Source organism: Megalobrama amblycephala, linkage group LG17, assembly GCF_018812025.1.
Source record: "Megalobrama amblycephala isolate DHTTF-2021 linkage group LG17, ASM1881202v1, whole genome shotgun sequence".
In the NCBI taxonomy this organism is placed as follows: Eukaryota; Metazoa; Chordata; class Actinopteri; order Cypriniformes; family Xenocyprididae; genus Megalobrama; species Megalobrama amblycephala.
Genome location: NC_063060.1, coordinates 28,060,216 through 28,083,704, shown reverse-complemented (window position 1 = coordinate 28,083,704; position 23,489 = coordinate 28,060,216). Strand labels below are relative to the sequence as shown.

Here is a 23,489-nt window from a genome sequence, read left to right as displayed (position 1 = left end):
GCACATAAATAAAATGCAAATAAAATTTGCATTTAAAACTTTTATGCATGATTGAGGTGAACTAATTTTTTATTTGGTAAGAAGACAAACTCAATCTAGGCTCAAAACTTGTCTCTTTTTGCAAAACCCAAAAAACATTTTTGCTAAATTCCAAACACTAGTGGCATATAACACAACTTTTATTCTTTTTCACACAAATTATGATTACAGGGACAGATTATGAAGTAATAAAGACTCCCTCTTTTTTGCACAGCATGCACAATACTATATAATGACTTTGAAACACTTTTACATGATTTGCATGATTTTACATGATGCATGATTCGTAAACAAATACATTTTGATATTTGAATCACATTACCAGCTCCAGCTATATATGACTTTTTTGACGTAGTAAACTTGTTTGGTAGCTCACCTGATAGCATTGTACTTGCGATGCAGAGAACTCGGGTATGACTCCAGTGAAACATTAATCATGATAAAAAAAAGCTCAAAGACTTGTAGAAGCAAGCTAAAATGTGCTTTTATCTCATGTTTGCTTTTATTAACACTATCAGTTCTAGGTTTAGGGTTGGGTTTAGTGTAGGAGTTTTTTTAGTGTATAGAGCAATAACCTTTTAGAGCCATTTCATTCAATGGATATTTCATTTCCAAACTGCCACAATATGTACAGCACTCAACATAATAAAATGTTGCCATTCATCTATTTCGGATAAAAGTGAAAGTGCTTTTAGCACCAATCACAGGACATTTCAACGCAAGTGTTAAAAAACTATGCAAGAAGCAACATAATATTTTTTCATAGATATGTCAGTACAGGCACGTTTTTCCATTGATCATGGGTTGCATAAACTACAGCGTAAACTCATTTGCAGAATAAAGACGCAAATGCGGAAACTCAACACAAAAAAGAAACACAATAAAGACAAACAGCAGAAAATCATTTACAGAATTCCTACACGCAAACATGATTTGTTGCCTCCAGTGGCCAAGAAATGAACTACATAATGACAATGCAAAAAAAACCTTGGTTTTATGAATCTTTGTAAGCACACTTTCAGGATGAATTATGCCAGATTTTATGCATGTAGCCATGGCTCTTTTGCAGGGCTCCACATTGTGTCAAATGACAGAATAAGCATAATGACTGACCACTCTCATTCTACTCTAAAATTAGAAGTCAAGCTGGATGAGGGACATCGCAATGGGCAATAAAGAATAAAATGGACCTCAAAGGACTTATTCAGCTTGCATAAAAAAGCAAAAAGTGTAGCTTGACTTCATAATGTCTTCACAAGTCAAATGACAGCACAATAGAAACAAAAACACAGCAGCTGCTCTCCAAATTGGGCCGGAATGGCTCATAAGCAGTTGGTTTATGTGAGAATAACTTGGTTCATAATGACGCATTTGATAGGTCCCTTGTGAATCTAAATGCACAGCTCTAAATTAGGATTCAAAGGACTGCAGTGGTAGATTAGGGCAATTATAGAGTGAGCTAATTGGAAAGAGACTAATCTACTAATTAAGACCATTTACTGCTGATTAAATAATAACCACTGGGGACACATCACCACGCAAGTGTGCCTGTTGGGCGACATTAATATGACTTTGCATCTGTAATGATTACTGAGGGTATTTTATGTAGATGGTGGTGCATGGTTTTTGATCCTTCATAAAGCAGACCTTTAGAGTTTAGAGAACACTAGACTGATACATTTTCATTTGAAGACCCATTGCATAATATTTCAAACTCATTTTATAGTTCAAAGAAAGTCATATACATGCACGCCATAGTAATACTCCTCTTGTGTCAGGAATTGTCTGCTTATTGAGTTGAATGAGCCGACAAATCTTAAGTTAGACTTGGGAAATCATGCACATGGTCCACTGAGGCATAAATTAACAAAACAAGAAAATGTTTGACATTTGGTAAATTGTTTTACCTAATGCAGACAGCTTACTGTAATGTAAACAATACAATGTTATTATTTATATATATATCCATCCTAGAACTTATTTTGGAATTCTAGATTAGTTCCCTTTCGAAAGGGAACTTCTACTCTGCGCTGACTGCGCTAGGGGAACGTCCTCCGTGACCCGTGCTCGAAATGCCAAAAATCACCACACTCCAATCCTATTGGCCGACGACAGCCTATCACGTCAAACGGCGTGAACCGTGATGTATAAAGGGAGCGCCTGGGGAAACAGCCGACATCCTTTTGTCTTTTCGCGACTGCTTTTGCTCGTGCCTTTTTCACTCTGCCAAAAGAAAATATGTCTGCTAAATCGTTCAGGAAGTGTGCTGATCCTTGTCCCAGGTTTTCTGACACCGGAGGACACACACAACTTGTGCGTTTTCTGTCTGGGCGAGGAGCACACACGGTCAGTACTCAAGGGTGCTGCCTGTGCTAACTGTGAGCGTTTTTCTATGAAAACGCTCCGTTCTCGTTTGGCCCTCTTCTCGAGGGGAGAAGTGCCACCACCACTGCCTGGTGGTTCCGGCCCCGCTCGTGCTGAGGCTCAGCGGCGATTGAAATCATGGGGCTCGCAGGTGGAACTCGCTGAAGAATTTGAGAGGGGTGTCAATCTTTCTCAAGCTGAAGCAACTGACGAGGACGCGCTTCTGGCGGATGACGACGATGTTTTATCTTTAACATCCTCGGACCCAGGAGCGAGTGCTCTCTTGGTCCAAAGCCCCGGAGAGCAGAAGATGGCCGTGGTGGGAGAAGCGGGCGAGCCCGCGGCTCCCGCTCTGCCTCCCTGCGCGCCGTCTTTCGGAGTTGCTGGAGGTTATGGAACGCGCCTCGAGCAGACTGTAGCTGCCCTGGGAGCGCGTGAGGAGGGAACCCGCTCGCAGCAGGTTAGACGATCGTTTTCTCTCTACCCATGGCCCGGCAACTCCGGCGAGGGCCCTGCCATCCAAAGCGTTGAAGGTGACGTCACATTTGAATGGCAGGGCTTACGCCGCTGCAGGTCAGCCTGGTGCGGCGTTGCACACTATGACGGTGCTTCTGGCGTACCAGGCTGATCTGCTTACGGATCTTGATCAGGGAGGCGAAGACGTGCTAGATCTTGCATCCCGCTCAGATCCAGCTCTGGGCCCAGACAGCCGGGAGATCCCGGGCCGTCTCGAGCCGAGGCTCAGAGGCAGGCCCAGAGGGAAAGTGTCGCCGCTCGTGCGCCTCCTCCTCCTTGGAGTAAGTCGCAGAGACGGCGAGACGCTAGAAGGAAGAAGCAAGACCTGAGGGAGGTGATCGAGGAGCGGCGCCAGCAGCGCCGGTAATCGATCCCCTCTCTCGCGAGGGCTTTTTCTCGCCCTCGCTCTTCCTTCGCCTCCCGGTAGCGTTTGTGACATCTATATGCTGCGGGCTTTACAGTCGGGCTGATGTTGCGGGCCTATGATGAATATATTCCTGACGGCCCGCCGTCTGGCTTGATAGTGAAAGTGCTTTTGGGCTTATGGGACTTTGGATTTTCCCCTCCGTGTGACGAATCGGGGAGGAATCTGCGTTCTACGAGCCGCAGGAGGTAAGCCAGGTCCATTTTTCATTCTCAATATAGACCTTGCTTTTCCTGTATAGCTTCCCGTGCATATAGTTGTCATCTGTTCAGGTTTTTAAGGGGTTATTTGGGCAAATAACTGTATGTTAGGCTGACTGTTACAGGCAGGCTCTTTATGGCCGCTTTGTTGTTTAGCGTTGGTGTAGTTTCTCGGCTGATACTGTGTATAGCTAGAACTAGCTTTCGCTATTGTCAGTTATGTGTTGGCCGGTTTTTCGGCCACCTAATGCTGTCACTCGCGCTGCTTTCTCCGTGTGTTTGGGAATTTGTAGCCCGAGTGTAGCTTGGTCTACATACAGTCCTTAGCTAGCGGCTAGGCTAAAATTAGGTTAGGTGTGTGTTTGTTTACATCCCCCTGTTATGACTATCCCTCTGCGGTTGTATAGTTTCTAGTTCTGGCCTCCTTCTGAGGAAGTTGCTGGCCGTTTTTTGCCCATATTTCCCCTTCATATGTTTATGCAGGCGTGTTATGTGAGCGTGCTTGTGCTGCCACAGGTTACACCTGTTTTTTATTCCACCTTGATATGCAATAGGGTGTGGCCCTACAGGCCATCCTGGGCTACCGCCGTCTGCATTCAGTTCTCTGGTGAACTCTGGTTATGTTGCAGGCCCTTTTTTCCCGGCCTCCATGACTATGTGCCCGCTTTACGGTCTGTCTGTTAGGTTGAGCTTTGTACTTCCCTTCGGGGTTAACTGCTTAGCTCCCTAAGCTGGTTTGGTTGTAGACTTCTATGAAGTCTTCCGTTAGACCGGCCCCCAGGCTGGTTTGTGCTCCCCTGGGTCAGGGGTCTTTAGCGCACAGCCTCCTCAGCACCTTGTTAACGGTTGAGTAGATCCTTGGATGAGTGGTTGTACTCCCCTCATACGAGGGTCCATAGCGTTTAGCTGAGTTCCGCTCTCCAGGATGCCCATCTCTGCGTGTGGGTTTGAGTTGCTTACTGCCTTTCGCAGTCGCTCTTTCCTGCTCTCCTCTTTGGAGTTTGCGCTTGGAGATTCTGTATATCAGACAAGGTTGGCCAGGCCAGATTTAGCTTCACTGGATCTGGCTTGGCCTCCTTGGTGGCAGCGGGATGGATTTTCCCCCCGAGTGACTGGCCGAGGTTCCTTTGGTTCCTTGGCCACATTCCCTTAAAGGGACCACCCCCTCTCGGGGTGTTGGTTCCAGATGCTCGAGCAGCCTTGGTAGGCTTTTTGCGGAAGGCCTCTTTTAGGCTCAGCTTGGGCTGTTGGCCGTAGGGAATGCTGTCACTGACAGCCTTGGAGTTCTGCCCCCGGTTTTTCCCTGGAACTGCCGGATATTTGTCCAGACATTTGGACTGGCATTCTCCTCTAGCATGGCGGCGTGGGTATATCGTTCCCCTAGCGCAGTCAGTGCAGAGTAGAAGTTCCCTTTCGAAAGGGAACGTCTCAGGTTACGTATGTAACCATGGTTCCCTGAGAACAGGGAACGAGACTCTGCGCTTTCATGCCATGCTGCGGGATGCCTGCTACAGTCGCTCAAAGACAAAAAGATGTCGGCTGTTTCCCCAGGCGCTCCCTTTATACGTCATGGTTCGCGCCGTTTGACGTGATAGGCTGTCGCCGGCCAATAGGATTGGAGTGTGGTGATTTTTGGCATTTCGAGCACGGGTCACGGAGGACGTTCCCCTAGCGCAGTCAGCGCAGAGTCTCGTTCCCTGTTCTCAGGGAACCATGGTTACATACGTAACCTGAGACGATTTTTAATGTTTCACCCAAACATGAATATTCTGTTACCATTTATTCATCATCGTATCATTCCAAATATGTATGTCCAAATCCGTTAACAAAATGTATTTTGTCAATGACAGAATTCTGCACACCAGAAATGTTTTTTTTTTTTTTTTTTTTTTTTTTTTTAAAGGTGGTTCAGATTGATTGTCAGCTTTGAGCAGGCAATCACTTAAAAATATGTTTGTGTAAAAAAACGTAGATATAAGATGAGTTTGTCAGCACCTTTCACGTTGACTTCTGAAACTTAAAATAGAGAAAAGAGGAGATAAGTGGCTGCTCTATGTCTTAATGAAGGCATGTGGGGCTGCTGTTGTTTGGCTTTGATGTGTTGAGAGTCTGTGAGAAAAGGGAGGTATGGAGGGTGCGGTGCTTGATGCTGGGAAGGATCTCCACCTATAGTCTCCTTATGAACTATGTCTTCCACAGTCTAGTCCAAATTATCCTTACAGAAAGTCTTGGGTTCATTAAGCTACAATTGAGTCATCATACTTCAAAAATACTGCTTTCTGTTTTCACTCAATAAGACCATAAATGTGATGCATCAATTAAAATTTTACTGGCAAACCGATTCTGTGATAAAAAAAAAAAAGTAAAATTGTTTGATCTTCTCTTTTAACAATGCAAGGAGTAAGTCATTTGGGTGACACTTTATAATAAGGTTTCATTATTTAACATTAGTTAACTACATTAGTTAAAGGTGCAATATGTAATAATTTTGCAGTAAAATATCCAAAAAACACTAGGCCAGTGTTATATATTTTGTTCACTTGAGTACTTCAAAATCAGGTTCTGCATACTGGCACAGCATTTATTAATCTATGTTAATATCAACATTTACTAATACATTTTTAAGATCGAAAGTTGTATTTGATGCACTGTGAACTAGCGTGAACATGAACATTTTTATTATTAAGAGGTTAATAAATGCCGTAAGAATTATATTGCTCATTTTTAGTTAATGTTAGCTAATGCATTAACTAATGTTAACAAAAGAAAACTTATGGTAAAGTGTTATCCCTTTTGCCTTATTTCGAAAATGATTCTTTCACGTAAAGCAAAAGAACTTCTTTAGGTAGTGGTAAGAAAGGAAAAGTGATATATGTTTCAGCAAACAACCTTTGTTTACGATTAAATAAGTGTTCAATCTGAGGCTTCTGCTTCTTTGGAGTCACCATATTTTGCCATTTATTAGTTCCTGAGGCAAATCAGAGGTGAATACAGATACATCCAATATCTTCTCCTGCCTGTGGGTTTTCAATTCAATTTAATCCCAAAAATTCTGACACAGAGCAGAATATTACAGAGTAGGTTTTTTGACCAGGGTTGTGTAGTTATTCACTTGGAAGGGGTTAGTAGTTTTGAAGCAATGCCTCAGAAGTCCCTCTAGCATTCAGAAGATAGAGGTATACGAGGGAAATATGATACATGAACAAACAGGATCTACAGCTCCATAGTAATGTTATGCTGTAAATTAATTAGCTGTTTTTCATTTACATTCTAATGAATTAAACTGCAGTCATGTCCTTCAAACATTTTTAAAACTAAGATTTAGTGTGTTATTCTAAACGAGACCCTGAGAATGAAAAATAAGCCCATTAAAACCTGAAAACACAAGAAAAGCATGTTTGCATGAGATTTTGAACTCATCTGGTTGTTCTCCAGTTTTTCCTTCAAAACGTAAATGTACATGGACACATTAATTAAATATAATCATGTAAAATTGTGCATGCAAGCACATTATTTATTAAAGTGATAGTTCCCCCAGGAATAATGTTGTTTCAAAGCTTACTTTCTTCAGTTTATGAAATGAATGAGGGGTTTTCAGTCTTCTAAAAGGATGCAAAAGCAGCATAAATGTAGTTCATACTATGTCCAACTATCTGCATATAAACAGTACACTCAGTATACAAAATATAAACAATATCATCACCTAGCTCTAATCTGCTAAATACCAGCTATAAGACATAAAGATCAACATCACAATTTTCTGAAAAGCTGCTTTGAAATGATAAGGCGGATCATAAAAATTGCATGTTATTTCTTTTGTTTAGTACTGTTTTGAATTAGATATTTCACATAACAGATGTTTACATATAGTACACAAGACATTAAAAAAAGCTGAATTTCTAAGAATGACCCTGTTCAGAAGTTTACATCAGGCATAACATCATTGAGTATTTTTATGTTTTATGATAGTTGTTCATAAATCCCTTGTTTGTCCTGAGCAGTTAAAGGGTTAGTTCACTCAAAAATGAAAATTATGTCATTAATGACTCACTCTCATGTCGTTCCAAACCCGTAAGACCTCCGTTCATCTTCGGAACACAGTTTAAGATATTTTAGATTTAGTCCGAGAGCTTTCTGTCCCTCCAATTAAGTATACGGTAGTCTGTCCATGTCCAGAAAGGTAATAAAAACATCACCAAAGTAGTCCATGTGACATCAGTGGGTTAGTTAGAAGTTTTTGAAGCATCTAAAATACATTTTGGTCCAAAAATAACAAAAACTACGACTTTATTCAGCATTGTCTTCTCTTTCGGGTCTGTGTATATCCGCTTTCAATCCACACTGTAAATTCTAACAAGTTCAGTTTACTTAAAAAAAGTTTGGAAACCGATTGCCTTATTTTTGCAATGCAAACTTAAAGGGAAAACTGAAGTTAAGTTAATAATCTATTAAAAGTAAAGAAATCTAACTCTTCCCAAGTAAATTAAGTAATAAATATCAAGTTAGTTTAATGTCAATTCTAGTTAACATACTCTAGAATATTTACTAATCTTACTTAAGATTTAATAGTAAGATTACACGAGAAATTCCATTTAACTAACAGTGTTATATTGTGTTCTGCAGACATCTTAAATACTATTATTCTCAACATGGCTTTAATCTGCCATTTTATGCTACGTAGACTTAAAAAACTATGTGCAATCGGTTTCCACATTTTCTTCAAGTAAAGTGAAAGAAGAATAGTATGTTGTACTGACAAAAGCTTTGTTAGTATAGTTCACTTACACGAGAGTACTACTAACTAAAAGAACTGTAAAGAGTACTTAATTTACTTTGAATACAATTTTATTGTCACCATTGTTGTGGTTTGCATGCTGAATGTTGAGATCTGTGTGTGGCTCAGTGGTCAGCTGTAAGCTACTGTTACAGATACTCAATTAAAAGTTCAACAAGATGTTGATAACATAGTGTTAGCACAAACATTTTAAAACATTACTACTGAATACAAAAATTAAACATCTAACTAAACAACATTCAGTTAGAAATCAGATCATCTCTTAAAAATCATCTTTTTATTACTTCTCTTCCTTTGAAACCACAAACAATGATCTCTTGATGCATGGCTGCACCAAAATGGAAAGAATTATAAAATCTTTAACAAAGTTCCAAGAGCCCGACCAAAGGGAACATGAATCACCATCATGGTAAGTAAAAAAAAAAAAAAAAAAAAACTTTTTAGGAAAATCAACATCAAACTAATTGATCTTAACTTGGGTTTTCTGAGTAAACAAGCCATTAATAGACAGCAAGAATAGCTTTTACTTTTATTTCACCGAAGTAGATCCACTCTGCAAACATAACGTTGAATCCTCAGTCTGTGTGATTCTGCACTGTGTGGAGGGATGTCTTGGCATGTCTTGAACATTTTTTATAATTTTACTCAAATTACATTAGTTATGGGAACTATTTGTTATAAAATTTCAGCAACAACTACAAATTTGTAGTAAAGTCAACATTTTGGTTAAAATCAAGTAAACATACTAGTGTTTTTATAGTAAGGAATACTATTTGAATTTACAGTGCACAGTGACGCTGCTTCTTCTTCTTCTACGGCGGTTGGCATCCAGCTTATTGGTGCATTACCGTCCCCTTCTGCTCCAGACAGTGACACGATTAGGACATCCGCGATATGCACACCTACGCACCATTTTAAAAAATATAGCAATACCAAAATACAAATAACGTAGAATAGCTTGAATACAGCGTGCGTCTCCCTCAGACTATAAACGAAGCTCGGGCACACTAGATAACACGTCAGCAGCGTCACTGTCCGGAGCAGAAGGGGGCGGTAATGCATCAGTAAGCTGGATGCTAACCGCCGTAGAAGAAGAAGAAGCAGCGTCACTGTGGAGTGAAAGCGGATATACACAGACCCAGAAGAGAAGACAATGCTGAATAAAGTCGTAGTTTTTGTTATTTTTGGACCAAAATGTATTTTAGATGCTTCAAAAACTTCTAACTAACCCACTGATGTCACATGGACTACTTTGATGATGTTTTTGTTACCTTTCTGGACATGGACAGTGTAACGTACATACATTTTAATTGGAGGAACAGAAAGCTCTCGGACTAAATCTAAAATATCTTAAACTGTGTTCCGAGGATGAACGGAGGTCTTACGGGTTTGGAACGACATGAGGGTGAGTCATTAATGACATAATTTTCATTTTTGGGTGAACTAACCCTTTAATGTGAAAAATCCTCAAAACCCTGCACATTATTTGGTTTTCCAGCATCTTTTGCATATTTGAACCTTTTCCAGCAGTGTATGATTTTCACACTGAGGATGATTGGGAGACTCATAGACAACTATTACAAAAGCTGAAAACATTCACTGATGCTCAAGAAAGAAACATGATGCAGTAACAGCCAGAGGGTGTAAACATTTTAAATTGGATGAGTGTAAATTTTACTTCTTTTTGTCTTCTGGGAAACATGAAAGTATCTTCTGAAGCTTTTGGAGGGCAGTACTAAATGAAAAAATTTCACCAAATGCAATTTTCATGATCCCTCTTATGTTGTTAAAGTATATTAACATTTTTACAGATTCTGCAAGGGGTATGTAAACTTTTGAGCACAGCTGTATGAACCACTTATTTTATTATTATTTATCCTTTTGCATCCGTTTTGAAGATTGAAAGCCACTTTCTCCTTTATTGTAACTGCATAGAAAAGAGCAACCAGCACATTCTTCAGAATAATGACGATTTTCATCTTTAGGTGAACTACACATTTATTGACTGCTATTGTGAAGATTTTTAACAGCAAAACAAAAACAGGTCATACAAGGACTCATGATCTAAAAACAGCATTCAAGATCCCTTTTACATAGTGCTCCACTTTTAAGATTATCTCATATTCAATAAAATATATTTTTAGGCCATTGCAATTTTTCAGCTCAATTTAAATATGTATGATCTGAGGAAAGATTATTCAGATGAAATGCTCCAAAGAAAAAATCCATGAAAAAGCTGCATCACTTTGGCTGTTTTAGTCCCAGCAGACGCTCGCGTTGTAATACTAAAATAAATGCTTCACACGTCAACGAGTGCCAACTTACAGCATCTTGCACAAAGATCTTTCTAGCTCAACACTTCTGTTATCCTCATTTTTCAATTTCATTTTTCTTGTGAATTATTTTCTCTGAACTTATACTAATGCACAACCACAGCAGAAAAAAACATTTCATAAACTGTCAACAATTTAATTTAAAAACATTGAATTATTTCTTTTATTGAATGTAATATTTTATTCTGAAGGCGTCAGTCGATGATGACATGCCCTTGTGAACTCTTCAGAAGCATAAATGAATGGCAATTCAGATTTTTAAACTGCAAATTGCCACATTCACATGAGGCATGATTTGAAAGTCATAGGCTGAGCTTTTGAGTACAAATGTTTGTCACAACTGACCATGTTTCCTGCCAATCATTTTTGATTCACATCTAAGATATTTAATAATGCCTAATGAGAAGCTTTGCTGCAGTCATCAATAATAAATGAGCAACTGGGAAAAAAAACATCAACATAAACTCTCCCTTGAGGCACTGCAGTAAACTTGAATATCAACACATTTTGCACTCTCCAAAATAACATTACATTATTCATTTATCCCAGCTGCTTCGGAATCAACATTATGAGAATTTTTCTTATAACAGAACTTACGTGAATTTAAATACAAACACAGATGCTGATCAAATTAGATTGAAAAACACAGTAATACTGTCAGTCTTTTCAGTTATGTTTACACACCATTTAATTCCCCATTTTCCAGAAACCGTTCCATCACTATATTTATCAATAATCACAGCACTTTATCACATACTTCCACATATGCTGTGTCCCCACTTCACTGTTTATCCAAGCAGCTTTGAAGATGAGGGAGAGGTTGTGTTTGATCAAAGCAAGGATGGGACAGAGTCCCTTATTAGCATAATATTCATGCAGATCAGAGTAAATGCTTCATAATAGGGCCTGTCGTTGAAACAAATTGCAGGCGTAGCTCCCAGCAATGCCAACCAGAGTGCCACAAATTCAAATCGGATTTGGTTGCAGTGGAATAATCGGAGTAGGCGAATTATGCTGTGATGAATTCCTAATATTTCCCCTGAAATCTGGAGAGCCCCTCCAGGGTCAACTACATTTTGAGGTGAGACACAAACAATTTGCCTGAGATGTATTACATTCCACCCAGACGAGTGGGGAAATTGGCCACCGCGCAGAGTCAGTCAGTCCTAATAGGAATCCTCATTTCAACTGCATCACAATGGTGAATAATGTGGCTATGACTTTTAGGGTCATTATTGAAGTTTCGGTACACCCGAGGCACTGGGCATGTCAAAATGCATTGTGATACTTGCACATTTTCTGTAGTATCATGTAAAACTGAATAAAGAAATAACATAGGCTAGGCTTGAAGTATTTCACTGGACCTGCTATTATATGGTGGGTGACAGTTAGACATAGTAGCCGATCCTCATACACTAGCCTCAAAAACAGTCATAAATGAAAATAGTCATTTACGGTGTTATTTTTTACACATTTTACACATTTCATCATCAGTTTTACTCTGACTTAAAGGAATAGTTCACCCAAAAATGAAAATAATCACATAATTTACTCACCCTCAAGCCATCCTAGGTGTATTTGACTTTCTTCTTTCAGCCGAACACTATCAGAGTTATATTAAATAATATCCTGGCTCTTCCCAGGTTTGTAATGGCATTGAATAGTGTATTTGAAGCTCCGAAAAGCGCATTCATCCATCATAAAAGTAATCCAGTGGGTTAATATATGCCTTCTGAAGCGAAGCGATGGGTTTTTATAAGAACACTATCCATATTTATATAAACTATAATCACTGGCTATTGGCAACAGCCATACGCGCATTCACGAAAGAGTCGAGTTCCGGTGGATGGGTGACCTCTGACCCGACGTAGGATGTATGATGTAGGTATAGCGTAAGCTTAGATGAGAACAGAATAACAGAATAAAATTTGTCTGGGGAACGCAAAATTTTTTAACACTGTGTCCCCTTGGGGGCTTCGTATTATGCATATTTTTTGTCTTTATTATCACTGATAAAAAAAAATAATTTGTAAAAACATTTTCTTCAGCAATTTTGTTGACGAGATTCTCACTTTTAAATTTGTTCCTTTTCCTCTTCTCCTGTTTTCACTTGTGTTTACTTCACTCAATACTGGTTGTCGCTCAACAAAAGCTGTTAGGGCACATGTCGAGAGTCGGACAGGTTCTCCAGTAACTAAGGTTGGTTGACATACGAAAGTGAGCGAACCTTCAGCTACATCTGTGAAGCTCAGGAAGACGGACAGGTACGGGGTTCTCTCGCCTTCCTTTTTGATGAGATGGCTGTCAGATGTCTCTGTGCCTCCACTAGAGTTTACATTTGGAGTCTAAGTCTGCTTCTCACTACAAAGACATCTAAGACTCTTCTAATCCTCAAGGCCAGAAGGTGAAGAAAGTTTCCAGGGGTCAAACAGCATGAGTAAAACTATGATTTCAACAGACACTGGTAAAGTTTACTTACTGAACATGCTCAAAATTATTCTAAGATAAATATTTAAGTTATACTGCTGGTATAAGTAATTTGCACGACAAATTTTCATTAAAGTGGGTAATCCTTAAATGGTAAATTCCGAATACATGTGAAATATTTAAAACAAATCAATTAAAAGTGTGAATTCATAAAATGCAGAAAACAATGTTGTTCCTTAAAAGTTTTTTTTTTAATGTTTGTGTTAATATAAACATTAGCAAAACATTCTTAGAACATATTATTGTTAGCTGTGTATTTATTTTTTTGGGCAAAACATTTGATAAATATCAAAGTACACCTTGCAACTTGCAACTTGGTAATATGATCTCATCTTTTAACAATTAGCTTTGCTTGATAAGACTTCACATTACAGCCTTCATAGCCTTAGGCATTTGCAAATAATACAAAATAAGGCTTACAATTGATAGTAAACAGCAGGACTGAGATGAGGCTGTAATGCACTTCGGCTTGAAAATAGCTGTTATTTTGTCTCATTTGCAGAGGTCATTATGTAATAACACTACAAGATAATATGTATTTTTTCAGCAATAAACGTATGGTATTCAAGTACAATAACAATAATGAAGAAATTGTCACACAATAGCTGTTATTTGCTCTCCCACTCTGGAATTATTCTGTATACAAGATAAGGAGTATAATAAAAAAAGAAAAAGAAAAAAACACACACACACACACACACACACAAAAATGCTAACAACAGATCTATTGACATAAAGACAGCAGAGATAACCAAGTTCCCATATTACATCCTACATGGGACGCAAAAAACTGCAATTGCATTAAAAAGGATGTATTTTAGTAGTGTGTGTCTCTTAAATACTGTGCATTGAGGTATAGGGAACTGAAACATAGAGAAAATGGAAAATGGGAGAGGCTGTCAAAGGAAAACGCATTCCAGGAGAAACCAAGGTCAGGATGAAACATAGAAAGAGGAACTGACATGAAAGTCTGCTTTCTACTTCCACTGAAGACAGACTATATATTTCAGATGTTGCTATGTTTCATAGTAATAGGGCATGGGAGTGTAGATGCCTTTGGGTGAGAACTAACGTTTAGACAGCATTGCATCATATGATTTCATAATGTAAGCAACGCACGTCTTCTGTTAAAATGTTAAAAAAGAAGGGTAAATTATTTTTATTCAAAACCATTTCTCATATTCATTCAAAAAGTGAAAAGAAGTCCCTTTGTGGCAAAAATTCATGAATATGAGTTATGAACCACACCTCATAGACAATGCCGCTCAGCATAACGCCCTGAGCCATATCTTTAGAGAGTAAGTGCGCAAGGCAAAACACTTACGTCCTGGATTCATAACAGGAGGGAGGAGAGTGAAGTTAAATGAGTCACTGAGTGGTGCCACTCTTAGATAATGGCCAAAGCCCACTGTGGGAGAGCAAGGAGAAAAAAGGCCAATAAAGAATTATTAAATGGATTTTCATCTTTCTGCCAGCACAAGCGGTTGCCGTGCCAGGCATTCTCCCAGCGGCACCCGCGGAATGATATTCAACGGTCCCTCCAATTTCAATATGACAATGCCAACGGCAAAAGCATCACGTCCCTCGCCGCTGCGCCACAGATACACTGAACTTTGTGACATCAGTTTGATGATCCAGTTTCGGCTGGTTTTTAATTAACCCGAGGGTCAGATCTCAAAGCACACCACTTTAGGGAATTTTACTATCTATTCTAGATGAAGGGCAGCTAGATACATCTACAGATTAGAGATATGGAAGAGATTTAATTGACTACATTTTATGATACTCCAGAGAGCCGATGAATATGTGCACTTCCGTAATGGCAAAATTGGAAAGTAGCCTATTCATATTAATGCCAAAACATACACAGAAGTTCACTGCTTGATAATACTGAATGACTTATTTTAAAAAATAAATAAAGAAATGAACAACACTGAACGGGTCATCAAAGGCAATGCAGATGAAAGCATTTACTGTAGCTCCATTTGACATTAATAGACCACAATGAAAGCTGAAATTGGAGTATTTTCTGTTGTTTTCCCGCAGTTATTAATCATTAATGTGCAATGTCACAAAAAGTAGAAAGTCAATTGGAATGGATGTATTTCTGTAACACGTCTGTCTCGAGTTCACAGCAGGCGGTAGCCACATATCCTCACCGCCGCGGTTCTCCAAAGAGCAAAAGTCCTCCCCTGAACGCACTGCAGAAAAACAAATACTGCCTTGATATCATACCGAACACAAACCCTCCAGAGAGGTGTAGCATATCCTGAATGCTCAATGATCTCATTAACCGCTGCCCATCACACAGGGAGGCGGAGGTCAGAAGTACACAACATGGTTGTAACCTTTTGTCTCCTGGCAAAATCAATGACTGCAAATTATATTTAGAGTAGATATGGAAAGTGAGACCACTCATCTCAAGTGGCAGCTAAGATAATCATCCGCAATCGCCGCAGTGTCTCTAAAGCTCTTTATTTTACTGGGAATTTAGATGAATAACTACTCATATGCGTCTTATATAAAATACTTGTTTTGACATAAACTCCACCCTTTAGAAAGCGTGATTTCCTCTTACATTTAATGCTCTCTAAACACTCTAAAACAACAGTCACTCTTTGTCAAAATCTCTTTCCCAGCAGACATCAGAGGAACTTTGAAGAGGTGCTGTTAGTGTCGATAGACTTTCCACTTCTTTTATTCTTTCCCTTTTTTCAATGTTAAAGCCCAACCACTGAGAGGCTTTCATTCTGCTTTTGTGTCACAGATGTGACCCACGCTTCTATTCAGTATCTCCACAGGGGCACAGTCAAATGAGCTCTGTTTTTAATGGCATAATGAAGCGCTCTTCCGCAGCATCATGGGAAGCCTACGTTAAAGGTTGGAGTTTGTAATGGATATGCCACAAAGAGGCTCCGAACGCATCGCAAAGAAATTAATATTACGATTCATATAAGACGTCAAACGTTGCGCCTGGTTCTTTGTTCGTGCCACCAACATAGAAACGGTAGCTTGGGCTGACATTTCCTGTTTGTTATGATGTTTTGTTCTCCGTCCTGCTAGGTGCAAGTGCAATCTCCATGCCAACAGCTGTGTTTTTGACAAAGGGAAGCTGGGGTGCGAGTGCGAACACAACACCACGGGGCCGGATTGTGCACGCTGCAAGAGACACTACCAGGGCCGAGCTTGGAGCATGGGCTCCTACCTGCCCATCCCCAAGGGTACTGCCAATATCTGTGAGTACATCCTGCCATCTCCCTTTCGACATGACTCATGGGAAAGCATAGTGCTCCATCAAGCACTGAAACGTGACCTTTTCAGTCCTGTTCCAAATGACATTTTACTTTCAGAACAACAACAAAAAAAGACCAACAATAAGCCTGTAGGCAGCACATGTATAAACCAGTAGCATATGGTAGGCTTTTGAAATCAGTGTTTTATTTGTTTTAATACTTCAAATTAAACTAAAAGAAAATGAGAAATGTTGCAAGCTGAAACAAGATAAGTGTACTTTTTAATATTTTATTTCATTTGAATAAAATTTTGTTTCAAGTAATGAAAATGTTTATATATATATAGTTTTAGTTTTAGTTAAAGATATTAACCCTGCCTGAAATGATAATATAATAATTGTAAATATTTTTACCTTATATTCACATATGGTTAATGGCAAAATAAACTTGGCTTGCTGTCTTTATAACAGTACTGCAAAGAGGGAGAATAAGAGAAACAGAGGAGGAGATGGGGAGGAGGAGGGATGCTGGAAGAATTGTCGCCGGGATGACGCAGTGACTGTTGCTTATATACCAAAGACTCTAGAATAACACAAGACGCGTCACTCGTACTGTTTTGAATGGGAGAAAGTGCAACTTGCAATATGGCAGACTAAGTCCGCCTTCAAAAATAAGAGCCAATTGGTAAAGTCATCGTGTCACTGCTGCGGCCGTTAGAAGCTCCGGTTCCTGTAGAAATAGTCAGACGCGCGCCTCTGAAATGAGACACAAGAGATGCGCATTTTGGACTGCGCATGCTCATTAGCTTCATCCAGCCTGAAAAATACATTTGTTTTGGTCATGATATGAGCGTTTAGAAACAAAATGACAGTTTTTGTCAGATTTCATTGGTGATTTCATATATGAAATTTAAATGAAAGCTTGGCAAACAGCTTTGGAGAATTTGATGTAATCCAGTTAGAAACCATAGAAACTGACTAGCAAACAGAACTCAGGAAAAACAGCACAGGGAACAAAATGAAAACGAAACCAAAACAGACCGAGACCATTATACATTGGTGTTGCCGTAATAATATAATATAGTATAATATAATATAATATACAAGCCGAATTCCGGAAAAGTTGGTACGTTTTTTAAATTTGGATAAAATGAAAACTAAAAGACTTTCAAATCACATGAGTCAATATTTTATTCACAACAGCACATAGATAACATAAATGTTTAAACTGAGAAATTTTACACTTTTATCTACTAAATGAGCCCATTTCAAATTTGATGCCTGCTACAGGTCTCAAAAAAGTTGGCACTGGGGCAACAAATGGCTGAAAAAGCAAGAAATTTTGAAAAGATTCAGCTGGGAAAACATCTAGCAACTAATTAAGTTAATTGATATCAGGTCTATAATATGATTAGCTATAAAAGGGATGTCTAAGAGTAGAAGAGTCTCTCAGAAGTAAAGTGGGCAATCCGTGAAAGAATGTGTAAAAAGATTGTGGAATACTTTAAAAACAATGTTCCTCAACGTCAAATTACAAAGGCTTTGCAAATCTCATCATCTACAGTGCATAACATCATCAAAAGATTCAGAGAAACTGGAGAAATCTCTGTGTGTAAGGAACAAGGCCGAAGACCTTTATTGGATGCCCATGGCACTTAGGCCCTCAGACAACACTGCAACACTCATCGGAATGATTGTGTCAATGACATTACTAAATGGGCCAAGGAATACTTCCAGAAACCACTGTAGGTAAACACAATCCGCCGTGCCATCTGCAGATGCCAACTAAAGCCAACTAAAAGGAAGCCATATTTGAACATGGTCCAGAAGCGCCATCGTGTCCTGTGGGCCAAGTCTCAATTAAAATGGACTGTTTCAAAGTGGAAAAGTGTTCTATGGTCAGACAAGTCCAAATTTGACATTCTTGTTGGAAATCACGGACGCCTTGTCCTCCGGGCTAAAGAGAAGGGAGACCTTCCAGTGTGTTATCAGCGTTCAGTTCAAAAGCAAGCATTTCTGATGGTATGGGGGTGCATAAGTGCATACGGTATGGGCAGCTTGCATGTTTTGGAAGGCACTATGAATGCTGAAAGGTATATAAAGGTTTTAGAGAAACATATGCTCCCCTCCAAACGATGTCAATTTCAGGGAAGGCCTTGTGTATTTCAGCAGGACAATGCAAAACCACATACTGCAGCTATTACAACAGCACGGCTTCGTTGTAGAAGAGTCCGGGTGCTGAATTGGCCTGCCTGCAGTCCAGATCTTTCACCTATAGAGAAAAATATGTCAAAGACGACCACAAACTATTCAGCACCTGGAAACCTACTGTATATCTGGCAAGAATGGGACCAAATTTCAACACAAAAAACTCCAGAAACTCATAAGCTTGATGCCCAGATGTCTTCAAACTGTTTTGAAAAGAAAATGAGATGCTACACCATGGTAAACATGCCCCCGTCCCAACTATTTTGAGACCTGTCGCAGGCATCAAATTTGAAATGAGCTCATTTTGTGCATAAAATTGTAAAATTTCTCATTTTAAACATTTGTTATGTTATCTATGTTCTTTTGTGAATAAAATAATGGCTCATGTGCTTTGAAAGTCTTTTAGTTTTCATCTTATTTAAATTTAAAAAACGTCCCAACTTTTCCGGAATTAGGGTTGTAATATATATATACATCAGTTTTCTGGAGGAGGCACTGCTTCCCTTGCCTCCTTAGACAAAAAGCTTCTGGTATAAACTTTAATTTTATGTTGTGGACTTTTTGGTGCTTTTTCCAACATTGAGAGCTAGAAGTCATCCTCTTCTTTAGCTTCATCTTGGCATTGAGTAGTGGCACATCTGTCAAGTTCTCGGCCCAAGGCAGGGGGCTCATTGCCCTAATAAATCTAATGAAGTCAGTAACTGTAGCTCAGGGACAGCGAGAGACTCAGCACTGTCCAGATGGTGGGAGGAGAACCCTCTGGCCCCCTCAGTGCAGGTCCACTCAAAACTAAGTCACTACCATCAAGCACAAGCTATATACTTATGCAGTCACAAGCAAAGGACATTTTATGGTATGCTGCATCACGAGGTGGAAGGCAGCTGCGACATTTCGGTTTATGAATATTCTCCTTTGCATTCTCGACACTGTGCAGCAATGCATGCATGATCTTTTATGGCAATATTAGATTCAGTGCACCTGAAGTGCTTTTGTGTATGTGTATGTGTGTGTGTGTGTGTAGGTGGTGGTGTATGAGTATACATGCTTTTGAAAGCCTTTAATATTGTTCTAGCCTTTCCCCCTGTTATAAAGGCCCTCATAATGCAGGGGCAAAGCTCAGACTGACAGCCAGTTATTAAAAACCCAATACCAGGACACATCTGTGCCCAACAGAGGAAACCAAGGACCACCTATATCAAAAGCAATATTAGCACCTGTTTTGGCAAGAAATCCACAATGCAACAGGCTTGCATATGAAATCAAAATAACATTATTGCCCCTGCAGGTTTGTGAAATCAATAGGCTTCGACTGTTGCATCGTCCCCCTTCCCTGCAAATGATCATGATCGCAGCGACATGCCACTTCTTCTACGCAGCTTGTATTACATGTGAGGTTATGAAACATATGGCTCTCGCGTAAAGATAAATTTGCTGAAAGTGCAGAATTTAATTAAGCTGTAATGGCTTTCATCTGTCATCAAGTCTTCTGCTGTAATCACAAGGGCAATTTATCTCTCTGTTAAGATTCATGGTAGGCAGGACCCTATATAGATATATAGCTCCATGTGACCACGCATCTAATAATTCAGCAGAAAATGAAATCCATGTCTTTGTCTGGTAGGATGGGCTTAGAGAGTCAGGAAGGAACATTTCGCATGAAAGAGAAAGTGTCCAGCTGTGCCTTTACACCAGCATCCTACTGCCAGACAGAGTAGAGGAGATCTATAAAATAAGGCTGGAAGGGTCCATTTTTGGGGGTACACTGGGTTTGGGTTAACTAATGTGTGACTATTTTTTAGCACCATCAAAATCTCATTTGCTTATCATCATATATGAGAACTGAGAATGCCTTTTAAACTCCTGTTCACTTCCTGAATTTGATTTAAATTTGAACTACGCATTTAAATTTAAAGAAGTGGATTAAAAATAAATAATATTTTTTTTTAAAAATCAATCTTTTTTTTTTTTTTTTTTAAATAATATACACTGGTGAACAAAAACATTATGACCACCTGCCTAATATGCTGTTGGTCCTCCACATGCTGCCAAAACAGTGCCAACCCACCAAGGCATGGATTCTACAAGGCCCCTGGAGCAGAGTGCGATGCATTGTGTGTTGTGACACATTCCTCCCATAACCATCATTAAAATTTTGTGTGACTTGTGCCACAGTAGACCTTCTGTTGGCTCAGAAAAGACAGGATAGCCTTTGTTGCCCTCATGCGTCGATGAAATTTGGGCGGCCAACACCCTGTCGCCCATTTGTGGTTTGTCCCTCCTCGGACCAGAGAGAAGTCTTAAAGGTGCCCTAGAATTGAAAATTTAATTTACCTCAGCACAGTTAAATAATTAGTTCTGTACATGGAAATGACATACAGTGAGTCTCAAACACCATTGTTTCCTCCTTCTTATGTAAATTTGATTTTTGCAAAAGACCTCTGAAGAACAGACGAATCTCAACATAACACTGACTGTTATGTAACAGTCGGGATCATTAATATGTACGCCCCCAACTTTTGCATATGCCAGCCCATGTTCAAGGCATTAGACAAGCCAGTATTAACGTCTGGAGCTGCACAGCCGAGTCATCAGACGTTCTGCAGGTAAGCAAGCAAGGACAATAGCGAAAATGGCAGATGGAGCAATAATAACTGACATGATCCATGATATCATGATATTTTTAGTGATATTTGTAAATTGTCTTTCTAAATGTTTCGTTAGCATGTTGCTAATGTACTGTTAAATGTGGTTAAAGTTACCATCGTTTATTACTGTATTCACGGAGACTAGAGCCGTTGTTATTTTCATTATTAAACACTTGCAGTCGGTATAATTCATAAACACAACTTCATTCTTTATAAATCTCTCCAACAGTGTGTAATGTTAGCTTTAGCCACGGAGCATACTATCAAACTCATTCAGAATCAAATGTAAACATCCAAATAAATACCATACTTACATGATCCAATATGCTGCATGACGAACACTTTGTAAAGATCCATTTTGAGGGTTATATTAGCTGTGTGAACTTTGTTTATGCAATGTATTATAGAGTTGCGAGCTTGGGGGCGGGGGGCGCGAGCATTTAAAATCAGCAAATTTATAATTATGCCCCAAAATAGGCAGTTAAAAAAATGAATAAAAAAAATGTATGGAGTATTTTAAGCTGAAACTTCACAGACACATTAAAGGGACACCTTAGACTTATATTACATCTTGTGAAAAAGCATTCTATGGCACCTTTAAGCTAAGAGAAAGGGCGGGGTTGACCTCGTGACTATGGATGATGTCAACACACTTACTAACTATGCATACAGTGATTGGCTGATGGGGGAGGAGTCTCTATCAGCGATTTAATCATAGAAATATTTAGAATAAGGTAACATGTTGCCATATTCACATAAAGGTTTTAAAATACAAATGTTGCCATATTCAAGATTATAAAATAAAAATGTAGCCATATTCAAATAAAGGTTTTAAAATGTACGCTAAGTGTCACTAATTAAACTAGTATATGTTTAGATAATTGTCAGCCTCTTACATGTCTGCGTCTGAAGAGAATGCAGAATTCAAGCGACAAATTATGTTTTATAAACAAAGTTTGGAAGGAGCACATTCAAAAGGTCTATCTAATCAGCTTGAGAGGAGGTATATATATATATATATATATATATATATATATATATATATACACACACAGACGAGAGCCAATTCACCTTGTTTAACTCGACAGTTTTCTGCATCCCTCCACCACCCCATTCCTCACTCTCGGCTGGGGATACGGGGGAGAATCCAAGCTCAGAGGGCAGTACGCTATGGGCAGTTCGCTAAATACACTTATTTATATATATATATATATATATTATTATATATATATATATATATATATATATATATATATATATATATATATATATATATTATTATTTTTTTTTTTTTTTTTTTTTTTTTTTTTTTTACTTTATTCGATCATTTGTGAGTGTGAACTCGTGAAAACAAGTGCCACAGGTAACTGGACATTATCTATTTGTTTATTAAAGATTTATTTTTGGCAGATTTATTTTTTTGTAGATTCAAATCTATAAATCAAAATATTTATTGCATTTACGAAGAAAAGGTCCATTACCCAAGGCTCTATCGCTATTGTCTCAATGGTGTACAGTGTCTTTGGGTGGATTGCTGAGGCGGATTGGCAGCAATGGCCATTAGGATTGTCTGTGATTTGGTCTTAGCGATTTAGGAGTCCTCTTGACTACTAACGTTTCACAGATTTAGGAGCTAGTTTTAGCACTAAGATGCTACGCAAAAATTTAGGAGTCCTAAAATTAGGACTGACACGCCCATTATTTTTAAGAGTTTCTCCTAAATCGGTAAGTTAGGAGCTACTTATCTGTGATTACTCAACTGTTGTTATCCTAAATATTTCCAGTCTACAATATACTTGTCTGTGATGCTCATCTGTTGTGCTCCTGCATCCAGTCTGCCAGATTCTTACTTGTGTTACTCTTCTGTTGTCAACTTGTATCCAGCCTACTTTGCTCCTGTGTTATTAACCATATACTCACCTGCATTTTTACCTGTCTTGTACCACTGCTGTTAATAAACTCGTTCACTTGAGCCCTAATGCTATTTTCCAGTTTACTTTTAATTTATCTTCCAGCTTTTGAACTGCAAATATGCAGGAAAAATGTAATCAAACCAGCTCTGACTGTGGACAGCCTCTATAACTTTCTGAGTTGTTGTTAATGCCACATCACAAGCAATGACAGAAATTAATAGAATGATAATGTACCCATTGTGTTCTTTTTATCTAATGCAGTTCTTCTGTTGTGTGACTGCAGAAATGTCTTTATTTGCAGTTCTGTAAATTACTCTTCCTGTCAATCCAATT

At 38.9% G+C, this 23,489-nt stretch overlaps 1 protein-coding gene across 3 annotated transcripts in view; it reads left to right on the top strand.

Annotated features, from left to right (window-relative positions):
* Positions 1–23,489, top strand: part of LOC125251131 (netrin-G1) — a 77,210-nt gene that overhangs the window by 41,985 nt on the left and 11,736 nt on the right. For all 3 annotated transcript variants that reach the window (XM_048164069.1, XM_048164070.1, XM_048164068.1), the window contains exon 4: positions 16,222–16,394. In XM_048164069.1, coding sequence (XP_048020026.1) covers positions 16,222–16,394 — 173 coding nt within the window. The remainder of the gene's footprint in view (positions 1–16,221; positions 16,395–23,489) is intronic.